At 37.9% G+C, this 22,332-nt stretch overlaps 1 protein-coding gene across 4 annotated transcripts in view; it reads left to right on the top strand.

Moving 5' to 3' along the window:
* CAMSAP2 (calmodulin regulated spectrin associated protein family member 2) overlaps positions 1–22,332 on the top strand; it is a 1,491,011-nt gene that overhangs the window by 996,621 nt on the left and 472,058 nt on the right. For all 4 annotated transcript variants that reach the window (XM_044086048.1, XM_044086049.1, XM_044086051.1 and 1 more), the window contains one exon: positions 1,434–1,575. In XM_044086048.1, coding sequence (XP_043941983.1) covers positions 1,434–1,575 — 142 coding nt within the window. The remainder of the gene's footprint in view (positions 1–1,433; positions 1,576–22,332) is intronic.

Consider the following 22,332-nt stretch of genomic DNA (forward strand, 5'->3'; position numbering starts at 1 on the left):
TGAAGATGTCCAAACATTGACATACACACGTCCGTCTTCACATGACTCTGAGGGATCAGCCATGTGTGTTGCATTTTTCATTACCTCTGACCTGGAAAGCACGTTATCCGGGAAGGTAAATTTCAGTGTTATTCCTCTTGCAATGTCATAAACCACCCAACAGAATAATACTTAACAGCTGACACTAGCCTTTTCATGCTAACATTGCTACTTTCTCAAAAACGTTACGAAGTGTGGCAGGGTCCAAAGCTGGTTGCGATAATACGTAAGTACCCGGTTTTATGTTATCACCATTTTCTGTTCTAGTAGAATTTGCAGCCTTTGCTCATCAGTCTTTTCATGTTAGCTATGTTTGTTCTGGTGTCATTAAGAAATTTCACTTACTCTGATGTCTGAACATTTCTTAACTCTTCTCGCTTCTTATTGGGTTAACTCTGGCTGCAAACCTGGGAACCTCATCTTGTCATTTCCACAAAGAGCATCCTTTATATGTGCTGGTATTTTTCCCCAAGTAAGTTTTGTTAGCATGCAAAATGTGAGCCTGTTATATTGATGTGGCAACCCTGTTTCTTTCCAGCAGTTCCTATAATCCTCATATTGGAGTGTGTGTGTGTGTGTGTGTGTGTGTGTGTGTGTGTGTGTGTATATAAGTCTAAGGAAAGAGATCAAAATGAGTAGGAGAGAAGTTTACAGTGTATAGTGTACAGCTGAAATTAACTCTGGGACAAAGGGAATCGTCTGGTCATAAAGAGGTGTAGAGTTAGAGGAATAATGCTCTTCCCCTGTTTGGCCCTAATCAGACTGGAGCTAGAGAGTTGCCATTAGTAAGAGTTGCCTGTAAGCTAAACCATAAAGGATAAGTGGTTCTGAGCTCTAACACCGTCGGGCAGTTCAAAAGGAGGCTGGGACAGGGCGAGAGGAAGTCTTAGTAGAGGCTAGTGAAAGAGGCTTCTTATTGGATGAGCTGCTCAGTAAGCGGGCACGACAAGGCTGTGTGGGTATTAAATGTTTATTAACGTTTGTGTATTAATATAAAGGATGGTGTCACATGCATTGTCATAATACCATACGCTACATTTTATCAATATTAAGAGACTGAGTTGCATATTATTTTATAAAAAGACGTTGTAGAAGTGAGCTAACATATTTAAGTAGGTAGAAGGTGTGTTTATATTTTTATTGTTTGATGCATCTGAACACGAGCACATTTCATTTCCTGAAGCCCTTTATTTTGTTGAAAGGTTTAATAATGAGTATTTTATGAAGTGTTTTTGTTTTAATCTTCTTACAATGGATGTCTATTATTTCCATGGTGATTTATTTTTCCTCATTATGGGGCTCTGTAAAGACTCCATTGTGCACTAAGTGAAGAAGAAAACCTGTATTAAAAACAGTCCAAATGTTAACATTTGTTGTGCCTGTTTTGCTTGCAGGCTCGCTACAGAAAGGAACAGACACTACTGAAGCATCTTCCCTGCATTCCATTGGTGGAAAATGTTCTGAAAGATACAACTGACGGCTGCAGTTTAGCAGCTTTAATCCATTTCTACTGTCCAGACATTGTCAAAACAGAAGGTAGGTAGGAGCTGATTCAACTAATACAAGGCTTTGTTTAACCCCAAGCTCTATTTAGGATGATAGTGACAGTGGTACTCAATGTTAGTAAGTTTCAGTTTCAAGATCTGTTGCCAGTCCAAGGATTATAGGAAAACCTTGAGCATTACTTCATATGTAGATGTATGCAGTGCTCCAAATGTGAGAAACTAGGAGCCATGTGTTTTGTGTGTGTGAGCATCCATGTCTGCATGTTGGGAGGAGACAAAAAAAATAAAGCTGTTACTTGAGTTGTGTCCATTTTTTTAAAGTGAGCCGTCATACTGATTGTGCAGGTCATAGCATTTGCTAGCTTAAATGGCACAAAGCATACTTCCTCACTACTAAACCTATTTTATATGCTTTTCTCTTAATAAAAAGAGTTGTGTATATAGTGTTGCTTTATCCCACCTACAATGACATCACTGTAGGGAGAGTGAATACATGGATAGACCTTAATAGACATGACCCCGTGCATCTGTTAAAGTGTATGGGTACATCCCAGTTATTTTCCCTTCACTAAAGTAAGTGAAGACAAGTTTAACTTAGATCTAGCATGGGAAGACTGAATTTTCTAGAGCAGTTGTACTTTGCATGTGCATGATGTATTTGTGGTGATAGAATGAGGAATGTTTCACCAAGCTGGATTCACTGCACACAGTGGTGCAAAAGATAAAGTTTTACACGTACACTTCACTGGATATTACAGTAAACTTTCAGTTAACCCGGCACTCATGGGGATTGGTAGATGCCAGGTAACTGCAGTTTTTTCTGGATGCTTGAGAGTTATTAAAAATAGACCTGTCTAATACTGTACCCTACACTATTTGTTTGGTTTGACTTGTTCCTAGGTTGGGGAGAGAGGGAATGTATTTCTATCTTCCTTTTTAAAACTCTGAAAACATAAAGCAAAGTGCAGCACATGAAAATTGTACTGCATTTCTTCAATTTTTTTTTTTTTTTTTGCTGGCTGCTTGAGTTCTGGTTAACTGAGAGTTTACTGTAATAAATAACTTTGTTGGATACAGATTGTATTTAAGTGTCAAACAGTAATCTGGAAAAAAACATCTTAACAGCACTACCAGGCTACAACTCATACCATACATTTCGGCCACAGGACCCAAACCAAAATACAAAAGGCGAGGGTGTATCTGTATTCATCAAGGATACCCACACCTCCAGGTTAGTGGCACAGCACGATGCTTCAGAGATCATCCATGTGCAACTTACAATGGGCAAAGCTGCAATTCAAATTGTAGCTTGCTACAAACCACCCACCATGTCCCAGGACCCCCATTCTGCATTCCTGAAAACACTGGGAAACATAAAAGTCCTACCAAACACCCTAATATTGGGTGATTTCAATTATCCAAACATTAACTGGGAAAACTACTCAAGTACCAACTCCCTTGCCCAACATTTCCTAGAATTTATAAACTCAGTCCCCATGCCCTGGTTCAACTGGTCATCACTCCCACCAGAGGTGACAACATATTGGATCTGGTCATCACCAACATGGGCGACCAGTGTTCCACACCGGAGGTCAGCCCCTCGCTGGTTAGATCTGACCATAAACAAATCACTTTGGATATCCAAATTCCGCCTCCACCCCCGGACAAGAAAACCACTGTGAAAAACTTTTCAAAAGCAAACTTCACGTTACTTAAGACCGAGGTGGAAAGTTTCAAAGCCCCCATGCTGAAGGATAACGCTGTCCAAGCTGCAAAATTCTTTACTAATGCATTCTACGGGCACCTACAAGAATGCATGGATCATGCCATCCCAAGGAAAACCAGGACTCACTCCTCCAAGAAAAGGAAACCAGTCTGGTGGACTCCTGCCATAAACAAGCTGTACAATAGAAGAAGGAAACTAGTACAGAAAAGAGTAAAATCCCAAGAAGGGAAGACATCCCTAATCCGTATCAGCACGAAACTACCATCCCTCATAAAATCATCCAAGGCAAGCTTTGAAAGAAAAATTGCCAAGGACTCCAAAGATAGCCACAAGGCATTCTTTAGCTATGTCAAGAATCTAAGTGGCAATGCTCAGATCTGCTTGGAGTTAGTGCAGAATGGCACAAAATACACTGAACCGACCGATATCGCCAACATCCTGGCAGACAGGTTCAGCGCAAACTTCAACCCCCACTCACCCCCTAAGAGGGCCCATAACCATACCAGAAGAATGTAGAGTCCCTGAAATCACAGACAGGTTAAAACAACCCTCTCCAAAGCCAAAAACACAACATCAATGGGACCGGATGATGTCCCAGGCTGTGTCCTACGTGAGCTCAAAGACAAACTAACCCCTCACCTAAACACACTGTTCAAACTCATCCTCTCCACAGGCTACGTACCCATAGAGTGGTGCACAGCAGCAGTTATTCCACTCCACAAAGGTGGAGCCACAACAGACCCCGGGAACTATCGCCCTATAAGCCTGACTAGCTTGGTCTGCAAGGCTATGGAGTGCATCATCATGGAACTCATTAACAGAGACATTGGGAACCTCCAAACACTGGACCCTACCCAGTTCGGCTTTAAGGGCAGGTCATGCCTCCTAAACCTGGTGGACTTCTTTGAGACAGTTACCAAGGCTATAGATGAGGTAAAGGTGGTACACACAGCCTACCTAGACCTCGCAAAGGCCTTCAACACCATTCCCCATTCTGGTATTATAGACAAGCTCACCAGCCTGAACATAAACCCCTACGTCACAAGATGGGTTGCCAACTGGCTCACGGACGGAACCCACATGGTGAGAGTTGCGGGAGCTAGGTCCGACTCTAAATCGGTTGCAAGTGGAGTTCCCCAGGGCTCATTCCTAGGACCCCTCCTGTTCGGTATATACTTCTCAGAGGTACAGGCAAGCACAAGAGGACTATGGCTGACCAAGTTCGCAGACGACTGCAAATTAGGGGCTATAATTGACTCTCCGGCTGACCCAGACATCCTTCAAAAGGGTCTCACTGAGACGGATACCTGGTGTCAAAATCAGGACCTCAAGCTAAATGCCAAAAAGTGCATAGTCATCCCCTTTGGAAAAAACAAAGTACCCACAAACTACCACATAGGTGGTAGTCCCCTAAATACAGAAGATGTAATAAGAGATCTGGAGACCCAAGTAGATTGTAATCTCACCTTTGACAATCACATTGCCAAAGTGGTTAGAAAATCCTTCTACGTGGCCCACCTAATCACAAAAGGGCTCGCATCCAGATCAAAAGAGGTCATTGTGCCCCTCTACTCATCACTCATCAGACCCATCATAGAGTACAACGCCCCATTTGGGATGCACCTTACAAGACACCTGCAACAGCTGGAAAGACCACAGAAGTACCTCACCAAGAGGATCAGTGGCCTAAAACAGATGCCCTATGCTGCTCAACTGAAGAAATTACAGCTGTACTCGGTTGCATACCGCCTACTCAGAGGTGATCTCTACCTGACATACAAGGCCATGTCCAACCCCAGAATTGATGGACATGCTCCACCTAAAGAAAACCTTATCCCCGCGAGCCACACGTTCTAGGGATCTAAACCTCACCACAAAAATAAATAGGACGTGCTGGAGGGATAGATTCCTGCCCCAGAGACTTCCCATGCTTTGGAACAATATCCCAGTCTACATTAGGCAGAGCTCCTCGCTAACACTCTTCAAAAGAAATCTTGACGGGTGGATGGGAAACAGAAAGTTTACCCCGGGGATCACTTCAATGGCTCTGCTGGACAGCGGCACAGGGAACTAATCTAAGGGGGTGGCGAAAGCCAACACATTCTGGCTAGGCTTATAAATGCCTTCAGGCAGATAGCCTAGTACCTACCTATGAACACCAATAGGTTGCAGGAAATGTATTAAAACTTAATGTTTTAATCTGCACTTTGGCACAAAGTTCATTAGTTATCTCTGTTAATATTCTCATGCTACCAATTGTATACCAATGATTCTGTAATCTGTAAGTTTCAAATGGTTTTAATTATGTTGCAATGTTTCTTCTAAATATTTCTTAAAGATTTTAATAAACGTGTATAAACATAAAGTCAATGTAATATCAGTCCATATACTAGCAGGATTAGATATTTACAGCCGGGAAGTTGTTTAATTAGAAACCAAATTGAGATTATTTTTGTTTTTCTAATACTCTTTCTTTGAAATGTTTATTTTTTTTAATTTGCAATTGGTTAAATTGTTTTTTTTATTCCAAAATTAGCTCAAAAACATAGTTTAAAAAATAAAAAAGACAAAACAGACCGGTTTTGGCTGTAAAATATACAAAACCTTCTTCAGTGCAGTTCAACTGCACTGAAGAAGGCTTTGTGTATTTTACAGCCAAAACCGGTCTGTTTTGTCTCTTTTTTTTATTTTTTAAACTATGCTTTTCAGCTAGTTTTGGAATAAATATTGAATGCTACAGTCTGCTGGCTCCCTTTGTTTTGTATTGCTATTAGGTCTTTCTGGAGCCTTGCAGTTGCCGTACTTGCAGGGTCTGCTTGATCTACAGTATAAATTGTTTTTTATCAAGATGCTGAATTCCTTGCAAAGTGTTTGCATTTTGGGGCTGCTTGTTGTAGAAGCTTATTTTCTGCCAACATTACATTTTTGCATGACTCCTGGGTTTGCTGTACTTTCTTCTTTTCTTGGTAAAATGCATGACTTAGTGATGGTAATCTTTTACAAAGTTGTCTAGACTATATTTGCAGTCTGCCTTATGATGCTGTCGTAAGAGGCACTAGTTGTGCAAATCATCACTTTTCGAAGACTGGTGTCATCTTAAAAGCATGACATTTTAGTCAGACTTGATCACAGTGCATGCACGTGGGTCATTTCACTTTGGCTGCATGAGAAGTAGTTTTAAGTAAAATCAACTTAGTTGCGCTGGTGCATATTTTAATTAGACTGTTTTGAAAATGTTAAATATAGCATCCTGTATTAATATAAACAAAGTAACATAGCAGCCATGTTCATTTGGAACCACCTCCTTAGGTCTTTAATAACATTCACATTGACGTTCCTGCTTATCTTTAAAATTAGAAGAAATTATATTCAGGCATACCATCCATTAATAATAGAAACAGGTACTGTCACCTTGAACAACTTTCAGATGTGTAAGGAGTGGCCCATTGAAATATCTTTTAACAGTATCACAGCAGGGAAGATGGGGTTATTGTACTTTGTCAGCATTTAGTGTACGCCATGGCCAGGGGGGATTGAATGTTTGGCTGGGTGGTTTCAGGAGATTGCTGTAGAATAGCCTTGAAGAGTCTATGCTAATTCACGTTGCTGGATACTCCAAAACTGGAGCTGCTTGATGCATTGAATAATGATTGCCATGCTGTCATGATGTTTTTGGAGCACAGTACTGGCAGTGTCTTTCCCTCATGTTTGTTGGGTAAGTTAACCCTTCTGTCTCCTTTCTAATTTAAGTTCTGAAAAATGCAAGATGCTTCAAAGCTTATTTCTATAGTTTCAGACTGGTCCAAGCAACCACGATGTAACTGTTAAAAAAAGTGTCATCTTCCCTTGACCATGAATTTTCTGCACTAAACAAGGAAATATAATTTCTTTCTCACTATAAACGTGTATGCTGAACCAGTAAGATCAGACTGGTAATTTTTTTCTTTTTTCAGGGTATCCAACAAGCAGTAACCCAAACTCAGAAATTAAGTAAAGAAACTGAAATTTGCTAATCAGATGTTGCCAACAGTAGTTGATATTCTTAGTCACAGAAGTCATGGTGTTTGAGTCTTTCTCTTTTGAACCAATAATCTTCCAGCTTTAGAACCCATAACAGCTGTGCACCTCCCCCCTCAAAAAACAATTCCAAGCATACTTAAATAGTTTCCATTGCAATTAACCCAATATGAACTATAGAAAGGGGCAGTTTGGAGTACGTTCTGGATGCTGAGAAGCGCACTCTTCACAAGTGTCAAAGACTTAAGCAAAGCTGATTTTGTGAGTTTTAATTTTCAAAAGGATTTGCGGATGGGGCACATTCCTGTCACTGTTAAAAATCTAAACACTTAGTATATGTACACTTCACTTATTTCATTTTGATGTATGTGTTCATTAAATGGGCTTGTGGGCTGATCCAGAATGGAACCTTTAGAACCACAGTTAAGAAATAAAGGAATTTACAAAGGTAAAAATTATGACATAATAGTCAGGCAAACACAGGCTAGACTTGCAGAGATTATAAACTTCTGTTTACATTTCTAGAATTTATTCCACTCATTAGCAGTTGTATGTAATGAAAAAGTGAGAGAGTTGCTTGGATGGATAACATCCTGAGTACAACCCAGTTTAATAACGAATCATTTGCTTGACTTAGGTGGCAGAGGATGAGCCTACCTAACCTGGGAGAAGGTGTAAAATGTGTTGTTGGATTCTGAGCCGAAGACACTGTGTTTGAAGAGGGCCATAGTTTTGATGGAGATCAGGTTAAGCACTGAGGATGCTGCCATTTGGTGGTAGTAAGGCTTTAAGGTATCTGATTGCCATCCTAAATAGAAATGCTTTAGTTCCGGTGAGCTTTACCTGGAACAATTTCTGAAGCAACCACATATGTGCCATATATGTGTATGAGGGAAAGAGAGAGAGAGAGAGAGTCTTTAGTGAACCTTTTAGTAGGTGTTACTAGGATTCTGCAGTGCCTGTAAAGAACCCAGGTCATCTTCATAAAGAATGCAGTCAAGGTTGTAGCAGTGAGTGTGAGAGTGTTGACAGAGTGTGAACATGAGTTGTCCTAGTACAGAATTTTGTGGTATTTCTGCAAGTAAAGAGCATGACCAAGAGAAGTAGAAGCCAGTCCTTATAGTTTGTAAAGCTGTATAAAGTGGTAAAATAGTTTTCACAATGTTTAATTAAGTTATGGTTGATTGCCTTAGCCTTTGGTTTCCCATGACTACATAGCCTACCTGAAAGTTTCCCGACTTCAGACTATATGGTCTTGTGAAATTCTGAAGAAGTTAGGAGGTCAAGAAGAGGCTAGGTAGGGAGAAACGACATGCAGGTGAGAACTACTGGTCCTTAAGAGGAGAATTAGTTTGGAAAATGCCACCAAAGTAGGGTAGTTCTCAGATTAGGCAGGGCTGACAGCAGTTATGAGCTTATTGCTGTGTCTGCTAAAGAGGTAGCTGGAAAAGTTTCATATTTTCTTGAAAAAGAAAAATTTAAGAACCATTTCTGTTTCCCAACAGAGTAATTTTGCAGGCATCTGTTGTCTGATGTTGGCTTTCTTCCTCATGTCCTTCTGGTTCTTAAGAAATTTTATTCTGCAAGAGTAACTGGCCACTCAATAAATTTTTGAAGTGCGCAGTTGACTTTATTTTGAGATTAACTGGGCCCATTTGACCTGAAGAAGTTCAAAGTTGAGAACAGTTTTATGACTATGGATGAAAAATCTATAAAAAGTAATGATTCCCCTGAGATTTTTTCTTAGCAGTAAATATTGTCTTGCATTGAATCTTTGCCAGAAAGCAAGCTTATTTCTAAGGGAGCTGATAGTCTGAGTAAGGTTATATTTTGGAAACTAGGTGTTTTAAGAAGTAGTGTTTTTTTACGTGCCATTTAAGAATGGAGTCTAGCACAAGGGGAGGCATGAGTGTACCACGTACTTCTACAACTGCTTAATAATTATTCTAGCTGTTTGGTGCTGGTAGGAAAGGGGAGATTTAACTGGAATAATTTGCTGGATTATATTCACACACGAGGCAGACTTTGGAACACTTATTTGAGGTTGTGTTGCTCCTTACAGGAACAGAAGAAATTATTTCACTTGATGTTGTTTCATTTATCAGTATCACCCTTAATTGTAAACATATAATTCTGACATTTTGAAGGGCTTAAACCTGTAAAAGAGGAACTGGAAATACAGGATTTGAAAATACTGACTATTTCAGAAATGTTCCCTGGAATCCACAGCTTGAGTAGGGGTTGCTTATTCTGCACATTTCGTAGACCTGTGTTCAGTTTGTAATTACAGAGTACTTGAATGGCCTGGTATCCTTTCCACAAAGAAGTAAAATGGATGAGAGATGAATAAAGACAAAACCAGGGTTTGGTGTTGTGGTCTCTGGGGTAAAATACGGTTCCTCTCATCTGTTGTCACCAGGAGAACAGTAAATGTGTGTAGATTGGTGGTCCATCTACCATATACGGGTAAATGAATTCTGGAATTTTACAAACGAGAAGTTTGTTTATATTGTTGGATGGGTTTTGTAAGCCGTAGAGGAATATGGGACTATTGAGGAGCTGTGTAAGGAGGTGTTATATAATGAGAGGGAGCTATAAATTTGTGGCAAACTGTGGTGTAGGCAGGTGGGTTAGGCAGTGCCTGATGGGGTAACCTATGAAATAGTTCAGATAACACTAAGATCTGTGAAATGAAAACACATGGTGTAGTAAGAGAATGAGATGGAGAGACAGAGAGATGCACATAGCAAAAGTAACAAGGTTGTAAGGAAAGAATTAGTTAAGGATCAAAACATTTGGTTTACTTTCCCAAGCAAGAGATAATAGTTTATTGAGTAAAATAAAAAAGGGAAACTAATGAGCATTGGTAATGATCTGGAACTTGAGAATACAATGTTATGAGTGGTGAAGAATACTATAGCTCTTAGATCTTTGATTGTGGAGACATGCCAGAAAGTTTTAAATACTTTTTTTTTTATTATTTTTTTTTATTTATCATTTGTTGACCGGGAAAGTCCGACTAGGTTCCACAGAGCCTGTTTTCAGCGGAGGCCCGGGGAGAAATGCTCCAGATGCATGTCTTTGGAATGGTAAAGACTTAAAATGGTAGGTAGGAAGGGATGTAACCAGTAGCATTATGAGATGGAGAGGAGTATGGGACTGCGAACAAGGAGTGATAGAGATGTAGAGGAAGACAAGCAGTATAACTGTGAGTTTTTGGAAGTGTGTGGAGCCATGGAGAAGGAGATGTGAAGGAAGATAAGGAATACAGCAGTCATTTTTGGGAAGGGCATGGAGCTGTGGGGAAGGAGAGAGGGAGGAGTGAAGGAAGACAAGCAGTAGAACTATGAGTTGTGAGCACAACACAGAGCTGTGGACAGGGAGGGAAGACTGAAGGATAGTAAGGTTATGAGGTGGAGATGAAGTATAGCAATGTAATGATATAGGGATTCTCTGAAGGTATTGGGACTGAATCTTTGTATATGGCACCAGCTGAAGTGCAGGTTAGCTTGACTGGCTTCAGAAACATAAGCTAAGTCATGAAAGACTATTAGTCTGACCCAATTTGTCTTTCCTTTGAATTGGCTGTTTTTTTGTTACCGTGTACTGTTCAGGGTCTTATCAGTAGGCAGTGATTCAGTGTCCTATGCACTATTCACTGACAGTTATTGGTTCATTGTTCTTAGTTAATAGGCATAGCAGTGAAGATTTTGAGGGAGAGGGCTAAGGCTGCATAGTAGTTTAATTACAGTTTTTTGAAAGACTGAATTTTGGAATGTGGAAAGAATGAAGTAAGCAAGTAATAATCCTTGAAGCTGGCTGCAGTAGGCAGTAACAGTACAGGATGATCCAGAAGCATTCTGAGTTTTGATGAGGCAAGCAGAGGGTCTCCTTACCACTGATTGATGTGTGATATTGCCTACTACTACCCACCGTAGAACATATTATTCTTAGAAAATAAACCTGAAGGGAATTTCCAAAATGGCTACACACTGACCAATAGGTTGATCATAAGTCTGCCAGGGTGAAAATTGCAACTGTGAAAACAAGGGGAAAATTCAGTTACTGGCTAGTAATTTACACTCCCTGGATAGAAGAAATTTGGAGGAAGTTAGAGGAAATCAATCATTATGTTTCAGCTGTTAAGCAAAAAAACAGTTCAATTTTCATATTTGGTACAGGATATGGCTTCCAGTAATTTAAAGGCAAAATAAATCAAGTGTACTCAGAGGTGTTTAAAATAAGTGAAACTCGAAATATAAAGGCCAGTAGCAAAAGTCTGGAAAATGGAAGTAGCTTTGCTATATTCAGCTGTTTTAAGAATATATTTTTCAGAAGAAACAAGATACATTTTTGGATGCAGAACTGGTGAAGGAGGAAATAGAAAAAAAAGGTTTAACCAGCAAAAATAAATGAACCATCAGGTTGAAGGGGGATTAGACTTCTCTTTCCTATGACAGTGGCACAGCCCTTACAAAGAACTTGCCAGTAAAACCATTTCCAGTGTTGCAAAGGAAAATTGAGCCACAGGAATAAGCTCAGGAACTGACTGGAAAAACGAGGAGTACCTTGGACTTGAATAAGGGACAGGTGTTGCATGGTCAAGATGATGGAGAAGGAGACTAGTAAAAATGTGAATGTAGGAAATGAATGAACTGTAAAGGGTAATTTTCCATAATATGCAGTTTGGACATGAGGACTCTGCTTCTGCACAGTAGGTGTTGGATGGGGGGTCTGGAAGTTTGTGGACTGATAAACTGGTGGAGGACTCTAAAGTATAATTCTCACTGTGTCATTAATATTTAGAACAATAATGAAAGAACTACATATATAACTAAGTAAAAAAAAAGCTTTTGTTTTTTCTTATTTATGCGAGTCAATTGCATGTTACACTGTAAAATATTTCTGCAAGGTATACAGATGCACTTTAAATGCAAATTTCTGTTTTTTTTCTGTGACTGCTGTTACTGCTTGTGATGCTAAAGTAATTTATTTTTTTTTACTGTAATGTATCTGGAGCAATGTTGTGATCTTGGGTAGCTAATGGGAAGAGTTGAAATGCCTGATCACATGCATATATTAAGTTATGGTGTTATGCATACAAGTGGAAATGTATCCCTGCAATCATGTAAAATAGTTTCTAGCACTGGAGATGAGCAATGTCATGCAACTGCAGAACCGTAAATTGGTCTTTTAGTTTTTTAATATACCAACAGAGCAGTTCCAGACAAACTATCTGCACGCAAAGGCAATTAATCAGTAACTGACTGAACCTTAAATTTTGAGGCATCTGTACAGGGAACACCAACATTAACACTTTAAAGAGAAGTGAAAAAAAAAAACAGTTCAGTGAAAATAAATGAAGTCTGATATATTGTAGAGAATACAAGCTGAATCATTCTGTTTTTTAAACAAGAAACCTGTATTAAATTATCACTTATGACATAGGCAGTCATACATTTATAGCAGTGAAAACCCATATTGACATATTTTCAGCTGCAAACATTATACATCACTTATAATCTATCCAGTCATTGCCATTCAAACTTTACTCATTCAGTTCCTGACTTCTGTTAAACCTCATTTGTCTTTCAAAACATTATTCTACATGTATTGTTCCCACAATTCCAAGTTTTGTATGTAATTTTCTCATATCCTTTTCTAAAGATCCCACTTCCAGTTGCTTTATCTCTGGTACCTATATTCACTACTTCTAGTACAGTTGGTTTAGACTTTGATTCCCATTTTCTATTTCATTTTTTGGCTGCTACAGCAAGGCCTTACTATGTCTAGGTAATTTTTATTCTGTATCACAGCACAAAAAAAGTAATTTCCTTAATTATACCAATTTGTTCATCCAGTATTTCTGATAGAGCAGTCTGCAGGGAATGTTTAGTCATCCAGCTCATTAAACTCCCAAAAGTATGTTCACAGTTACCTCTTTTTTTTCCCTATCACACCTCCAACATCTGTAATTTACCTGAGGAAAAAATCTTTGGAATCTGCTTGTGTTACAAAAATATCTATGCAAACACTTCCAAGTGAAGATCCTAAATCTTCTAGACTTTGTTGCATATCTGGGAGCTGTACTTGTATCCCCTTTTGTTTCTTTGTGAATTGCTTATCCAGTCTCTCTTCCCAATCCTTTCTAACATCCTCTGATTGATTCCTATAGTTATCATGCAATATTTTGTATTTCCTACTAATTATCTCTTTAACGGCAGTTTCTCTTCTAGACTCTACTAAAAACTTTACCATTGCTGGTCTTTCACTTAGAATCCTCCCATTTTCTTTCTGTTTGCCTATACTCTGGTATCCATCCATGATAGGGGAGGGAATGTCTAGCCTGCATTCCAAATGAATTCTTAGCCTCTTCCAATTCTATTGCTTTTCCCTCTCCAATTATAAGCTCCCAATACCTTGGTTCGTGTGCCAGTTTTCTCCAGTAAATTCCAACCCTATCTTGCCTATTCTTTTTACCCTAATTGCAGTTATCCCTATTGGTAGAATCTCCTTTCTCCATCCCCATGTTGGCTTGGTTCTTAAAGTACTTTATGCTACTTTATGAATATAATATTCTGTATGGTCATTGTTATTCTCCTTAAGGATCTGCATCCAAAATCTCAGTCTCTCCTTTTTTCTTGAGCTTCCCCCCATTTCTCATCATCTATCTATCTCCACTTTAAATTATTGCTTTGTGTTTGTGTTACGTATAGGAGCTTTAGCTGTGTAGCTCTGAAATACCCATTCAAAACAGGTAATCCCAAACCACATTGTTCTATTGGAAGGATCAGCTTATCACACTTGACTCTTGCCCTCTCTCCCTCCCAGATAAAAATCCTTCAACTTTCCATTAATTGGTATCCACAACTTCTGCTCTGCTTGATAAACTATGCCTTACCTGTGTATAAACTAAAGGGACTAAAGCATTCTCACTGCTTGTATCTTGCTATCCAGATCCATACAACAGAGCTTCCTAATTTCCCCAGTTTTGTATTATCTTTTGTGTAGTTTCTACTGAAATATTCTTAGCTGCCATATCAGAATCATTTTAATCCATACTCTTAAATACTTCATTCTAACACGTCCCCATAAATGTGTGGATATGTAGTTTACAGCTATTGCCTATGTTTTTTCTTCATTAATTTTGTATCGTGAAAAGACTTGAAACTGTCTCAGAATGTTCCATAACACTGAAATGTCCTTTTATGGTTTATCAGGTGCAAAATACCACCTTGTTTTATAAGGTGTAAAATAATGTCATCTGTGATAAAGCCAACTTCTCTTGACTACCATACCAATTATATCCGTGAATTTCTGAGTCCCTTATTTTCTTAGGCAATGGTTTTAAATATAATGCAAATAACAAAGGGGAAAGAGGACAGCCCTGCCTCATTCTTCTGCTCAAACAGAACTTATCAGAGAGCAACACCCTTCCACTTTAATTTTTGCCTCCAATCCCTCTCCTCCTAATCAACCTTATAATTTTGTTAGAGAATGCAAATGCTTCCTTGCCCTACTCATAAAATCCCAGCTTACTCTATTGAATGCTTTCCCTGCATCAAGACCCACCAACAGCAGTGGTATTTTCTTGACCATCATTGTTCTGTTAATGTTACCAATTTTTTCCACCCTTCCACAAAACCACATTGAGCCATATCTATAAATGTGAGCATCACCTTTGCCATTCTTTTAACCATTATAGACATAACACTTTACAGTCACGGTTTAGAAATGAAGTGGGCCTATATGAAGTTGGATCAGATGGGATTTTACCATCCAATGTATTAACGACCACCACCTTCTTCTTCCAGGAAGTTGTTGCTTCGCTTCCTTTTAAAACACTTTTAAACAAATCAGAATCTTTAACTTTCTTCCGTGCTAGCTTCCAGACTTCCAAAGGAATAACATCTGATCCTCAAAACTTTCCTTTAGATTGGTTATACATCACCATTTTTATCTCGTCTCCTCCTATCCTAACTGTTAGTAATTGAGCCTCATTTACCTCTAACCTTCCGTAAACATTCCATTTGTACTTTTTTTAGTTCGACATTTCTCTGCTTTATACAGATTTTCATTAAATTTCCAAAATATTTCTAATACTGCTACAGAATCTGTGGTTATTTTCCTTATCGACTCCCTAAGCTTGGCAATAACCCTTTCTACTTTCTGCCGTTGTGCAGAAAGTTTTTTGTGCTCTGTAGTTATCAAAAAAACAGTTGCTTAGCAGCAGACGTTCTCAACTCTTGCATATTATCGAGGTAGTTTATTTTCTCTTGAGCAGTCTGCAGTTGCTCTTCCTCTTGTTCTGTTAGATTCCCCTTAATCTGAAATAGTTTAACCTTTATCGGTCCCACTAAATAATTTTTAATTCTTAACCATATCTTTTTTTCTTTTATTTCCAGCCTATTTTTAAACTCTATTTTATTTTATCCCATTCCCTAGCTATAGTTTCAGAAGAAATTTCCATTTTCCCTAATAACGCCTGAATAATTTCTGCTACCCATTCCTTAAATTCCTCTCTTTTTAACAGATAGGTGGGGAAGCGCCCTTGTCTCATTTTTATTTTGTTATCCTGTATTTTTATTTTAGTTATTAGCGCGTGATCTGAAATAGTTATTGGATGCATATCAAAACTTTCAATTAAATGCACATGTTCCTATAAAATACAATTTTTGTCAAGCCTACCCCAGTTTTTGTACCTTAGGTAATATGTAAATTCTTTCTGAGCTACTGTTAAATTCACATCTTCCATACCAAACAGTTTCATAAATTTCTTCAAAAGTCTACCCTCCTTTATTGTATTTTCCCTTCTGTTGCGAATTAAACTCCAGTCCCCAGCTATTAGTAATATTCCTGCTGAAAAAGCTGATTATTTTCCCAGAAATTTCTTAGGCGCCACTGTAGCAGTTGTATGTGGAGTATAAATACATGCCAGCATAATCCTCCACCCTTGCCAGAAGTTACTTCCTACTACATATCTACCAATATCTTTTTCCTCTTCTCACAATTAATATAAGTACTCCACTTTTCCTTTCTCCAAGATATTCTGCTGAATATTCTGAAATCCTTTCTTCATCAAATTCATATGCTCACTTCTTTCCAAATGTGGCTCTTGTAGCATGGCTATTTGCACTCTGCTTTCTTTAGTTCACTATTCTTTCTTTTTTGTGTACGTCTGTGAGACCATTCACATTTAAAGAAGAAGGAAAGTGTTGTCATTATGATAAGTTATTATTCCTGTCTAGTTTCAGCTTTTGTATTACATGCATACACTAATGTTTAGCAGGTTGATCTTTTATACAGTTGTATTACATGCATACACTAATGTTTAGCAGGTTGATCTTTTATACAGTTGTTTCTTGGCATATCCATTTGAACCTATGTCACATCTTGCAGTATTTTTTGTCTTAATGAAAACTCTCTAACGTGTTTTTAGCATGATTAAAAACCAATGTTTATAATGGTGAAGTCTGAGTTTAGCTATTTATTTGGAGTATCTGCTCATATGTGGGTGTACTTAGTGTGTGTTTGTTGTAAGTGATTAAAAATGGAAATATGCATATTTTTTCTTGAGTATTTGCATTGAAGCGCAAAGTCTGGGAAAATATGACTTTGGCCCAAACAGCAACTGTAAGCTATAATTGCACGAGATCAACCTGCCAAGCATTAATGTTTGCATGTATGTTGTCAAGTTTAAACATATTAAATGAACAGTAATGTAGAATATTTGAAAGTAATAGCACCTTAACAGAATAACTGCTTTATCAATCATTTCATGGAATGTGAATGGCATTATAAGAAGCAAAAAGAATTGAATTGTATTGAAAAGTGTAGGGTGCAAACAGCAATGTAACAAGAGACGCACTTAGCAAGGCACATGTGAATTTGGCAAAAAAGCATTTTAGAATGGTTATTCAACAGAATGCTGTAGGCTGTCAAAAGCAATTACTAGAAAGTAGAAATCAAAAACTCAGCCAACCATAACAGAATTACTGAATGTTGTAAAGGACATAAAAGAATTGGCAGTGGGATCTTTACAAAAGGGAAGGAGGAAAGTACCTGGAAATAAATGAAATCTCTAGGAACAATACATGTAGAATAATATTCAGGAGGAGGAGGAGGTGTGAAATTTCAAGAAGGGCTGAACTTGAATAATCTTTGCAATAAACTGAATAATAATTAATATAGAAATCATATATGTATAATGCACAAAAAAGAAAACAGTAGTAATAGTTTGTTTTCTCTCTTATTAGTGTATGTGTAACCATGTCACCAAGTAATATGTACAGTTAATAAAGTTTAAAAGAAAAAAATAAACAATTTTAACAGCTGGTAATATAGTGTGTGTGTGTGTGTGTGTGTGTGTGTGTGTGTGTGTGTGTGTGTGTGTGTGTGTGTGTGTGTGTATGTATGTATGTACATGTGTGTGTGTGTGTGTATAGATATATATATATATATATTTCCATTATCTGGTGCAGCTTTATTTTTGTAAGTCATACTCTGATCCTAGCAACTTGAATGTATTATTCCTCTAAGGAGCTGTTACTACTAGATAAATAAATAAAACTTGAATATGATCCTAAATTCTGTATTGTTAATCTTTTTGGTTGCAAAAATTGCCCAAACTTAGATTAGTTCAAAACTTATCCTGCATAACTCCTTTAAGTACCGTTGAAGGTAAAACATGTCTTTCTAATGGTGAGTAAGCTGGTGAGTAATTGTCACCATAACAGTTAACTTTATGGGTGTCCCCCTTCAAAGTAATACACTCTTCTTTTAAAGTAGTTCATTTTTTGGTTCCATTGTTAGCTGTGAACAGCTTGACACTTAGTTACTATAACCTTCCAGTTTAACACAGTTAAATGTATATATCTTCTGTCTGGTATATTTATTCAAAAATTTTGTTATGACTATTTTTGACCATAACTGCAGTCAATCAGCTAAATACAGTCTCTCATTTCATCTTTGTCCAAGTGGTCTCCCCCAAAGCAAATATAACTTTTCCATTCAGTACTTGGTAATCCTTCCGTTCCTCCCCCCACCTGCACCATGAGACTTCCCCAGTATTTAAACTGCTTTTATGTGTAGAAGCATGTCCAATCATGTGTTTACTTTGTATCATTATTGATTTATAGGATTAACCATTTTAGTCGGCATTTGAAATTTCTCATTAGCTTGTGCAGTGCTTGGATATTTGTTGCAGGTGTCATAGGTTGTTAGGGCATGCTCATACAAAGTTCTGAAATTGATAGCCCTAATATTTCTTCTGGAAGAAAAATGCAAGTCAGCAGAAACTGAGTATTTGTTTACTCATTTCTGGGCAACATCCGGCAGGGTTATGTAGAAATATAAATAATTTACTTTAAGTAATTTTCTTCATTTTAAGGGTAGAATAGGTAGCTCAGTGGTTAGTTTCTCCACTTTAAGCTCCTGCATGCCACTTTGTATTGTTTGCATGGGTTTTTCTTGGGTACAGTGGTTTTCTCCAGTTTCACAAAGCATGTAATTTAATAGACAGCAGTAATCTGTGTATATGTGTATGTCTGTGTAAACACCTCCTTAACTCATAGTGATACTATTCTCTTCCCCTGGTTAAGATCCTGAACTGTACCCATGTTTCAGCATTTGGCAATGGCTCTCAAGTTTCCAGAAAGCAGTTGGAGCTTAATCTTCTTTAAAATGTGTGACTTCACAACACATATGTATTTTGCAGTTGTTTCCTCTAAAATTTATCCCCTTATAAGGGTGACTCCTTACTGCATACATTAATGCACCTGTGTAGTATGATGAGGCGAAAACTGTTGTCATCAGAAGGAAGGTTTTCTACCTTGTTTGTACACCTTAGTCAAGTGAGTACCCTGATAAATCTCCAGCATATGTATTTTTTAAACATCTTTATTAGATCATTAACAGGCAGCAACAGATGGATGCCATCGGTGTCCCACTACAAAAGCTAAGAACACAAATGGAAGCCCCAAGGAAACAAACTGCTGCAGGTAAAATCCAGAAGAACTTTATCCTAGAAACTTTTGGAAATAACTTGTTTAAACCTATGAGATGAGCGCTTTCGTTCACAAAAATGCATGAACTTCATCAGATAAACATTGCTGGAAGTACACACACAATTTGTAACTTTTGTGTTCAAACACATGACCACCAAGCCCCTAGGAAATGAAGCATCATCTTAAAGGAGCCATCACAAAGAAATTCACAATGTATAATACTGAGTCAGTTCAATTGACAACATTTGCAAACAAGGAAAACTATATATATATATATATATATATATATATATATATATATATATGTATATAAAAAATGCATTCCCTATAACATCAGAAAAATGAAGACAAAAGTATGTAAAAATATTTAAAATATAAACCCTCTATTTAAGGCTCATCTTTCCAGTGCTTTTAACTTGAGCAAACATGCTATTGAAACATGTTAATTGAGTCCAGGCCAATTATTGGCATTCATATGCAGCTGCCAATATAATTCACGTTTTTCCAGTAGTAAGGTCTGTTTACCATCATAATGTCGAGCACATATTGCTCGGCACTGTATATGAGCAACACCTTTAAATGAATCCCATAATGCCGATCGGTCAAGATGTTGCAAAAACACTGAGCGTCGACATTTCCGACCGCTCTACATCTAAAAACAAGTGCTAAAATGGGTCAAAAAGGGAACGAGATTTTGAGTTTTGGAACATCGGCGTCTGGCATTTTCAGCAGTCACAGGTCCGTGTCCACATTTGCAGTGTTGTGCACTGTGCGCTCGACATTATTATGGTAAACCGTAAGGTCCATGGACTTTCACTACTGTTGGAAGGCATTTGTTCCAAAATACAAAATGTGAGCGTGTGGTGTGGGTAACATTTTATGTTTTTGTAGAGGGCAAATCTGTTTCTTACAGTGTGTGGTTGTTGCCCCTACTGCCCCAATATTCTAGTGTGCCATGAAATTGCTTTGAACCAACCAGATGGTTGCTGTAAGAAACAGATTCAATTGTTGTACAAAAAAGTGGTATATTGTGCACTGTGTATGTTCTGCCATGTTTTTACATAAGAAAAACAGAGAGGAGACTAAGGGACAGAATATATGAACATTTGTATGAAATCAGAATGAAAAAAAGACTAATGCCCTCTACAAACACACAAAACGTTACCCACAAAACACATTCAAGACATATTGTGCTAATTTTAGTACAAGAGCTTACTAGGCGAGTTCATTCTAGAGGGTTTGGATATCAGCAGGTGACTTAACAACCCACAGTTTACAGTCATTTGCAAGCTTTGTTGGTCTGATCTTGTCAGTCTGCTTGGATATCTGAAAAGTAAAGGGCAAGACAGAGAGGTCCAAGCACTGAGCTTTGATGGTCACTTTCACACTTTCCAATGAGGCACCTGCAACTTCCACTGTTTGGGTTCTGTCTTTCAGTCAGTTTGCTGTCCATCTTGCCACATATTGGTTGATATTTTAAGGCATTTAGCTTCTATGTAATGTCAAAATCTGAAATGGTGTTGAAGGCTTTGGCCAGTGAAGACCCGCCATAGCAGCATCCCGCAGCTTCTGTAACCCTTTCAAAGAATTTCACCAGATTCAGTAGATGGGCAAAAAGCCAGACTGTTGAGGGTCAAGTCTAATAGTATTATTGATATCATAGTTTGTGTCTTGCTCCAAGTACCACCATCCACAAGGACATACTGAGGGTCTCAAACGCAGGACTGCAAAGTGAAGCCAATTAGCAACTCATCATTTACCCAGACATCACAATCTTGTAAGAGCAACTTTGTACTGAAGACTTTAAGGTACATTTGAGAGCTAATCTGAGCATAGAAAATAAGCCAAAGCAATCTCTTCTGTCAATAACAATGACATAGTGAATTGTGCTCTAGTAGGCTGGTAAATTATGTACAAAATCTGAGATCATTGCTTTTGTTTTTAAGCTGAGGCAGTAAATACCAAATCAGTGGAAATGCCTCTGGAATATCAGGTCCACCCAGGTGTTGCAACTCGCACTCATGAAATTGTCCCTGTCATAAACATGTCGCTTCCATTTTTTTTTTTTTTTTTGCAAGTAGTTCTGAACACTCTGATTTATACTTCACCACTGTCTTAGGTAGTACTGTCTAGGACCATATTACCCTATCTGTGAAGTGGTATTTTCTCAAATCTTGGTTCATCTGTGTCCGCCTTTCAGCTGTTTGCTTATTCGCCCTTCTGACTTTCCTCTCCAGCTCCCTAATGTATCAGTGTCGATGTGTGCACAATTGTAAGCATGAATGCAGGAATGTATGTATGTATATGTGCATGTGTATGTATATATATATATGTATATATATATATATATATATATATATATATATATATACACATATATATATATATATATATATATATATATATATATATATATATGCACACACACTTGTGTGTGAATGTATATAAAAAAACTGTGTGTGTGTGTGTGTATATATATATATATATATCTGTCTATATAAGTATATGGTCTGTATTGAGCAGTTGATTTTTTACTAAGTCAGCGATTCAGTATAGAGAAAGTCACTCTATCTAATGTTACCAAAACAATGAAACTCATTAGAAAAGAAAAGTAAGTGTGTTTTTTGTAAGGAAGTTAAGCCCCTTGCACCCTTACCCATCCCAGCTACTTTAGATATACCAACTCTGTGATTGCACAGTAGTGGGGAAAAGGCCAACTCCCTTATTCCAATGTATGTGATCCTACAGAGCACCCACATCACTGCAAACCACTAGAAGTACAAGTGAATCTAATGGAAAGATTCACTTACACTGTTACAAGCAAAATAGCTGCACATGGTCAGTAATTTGCAAATATCAATATTCTGAACTTCAGTGTAATTCAGGAACTATCGTTTTTTGACCATGTGCATCTTATAGGTTCATAGGTTCATAGGTTCATACTAGGCTATCTGCCCGAGGGCATTTACAAGCCTAGCCCATCGTTTTGTGGCTTACGCCACCCCTTTAGTATGGGGAACTATACCCATTATTTTGCTGT

The sequence above is a fragment of the Protopterus annectens genome, chromosome 10.part0 (assembly GCF_019279795.1).
Source record: "Protopterus annectens isolate FY-2018-M chromosome 10.part0, PAN1.0, whole genome shotgun sequence".
Taxonomy (NCBI): Eukaryota; Metazoa; Chordata; order Ceratodontiformes; family Protopteridae; genus Protopterus; species Protopterus annectens.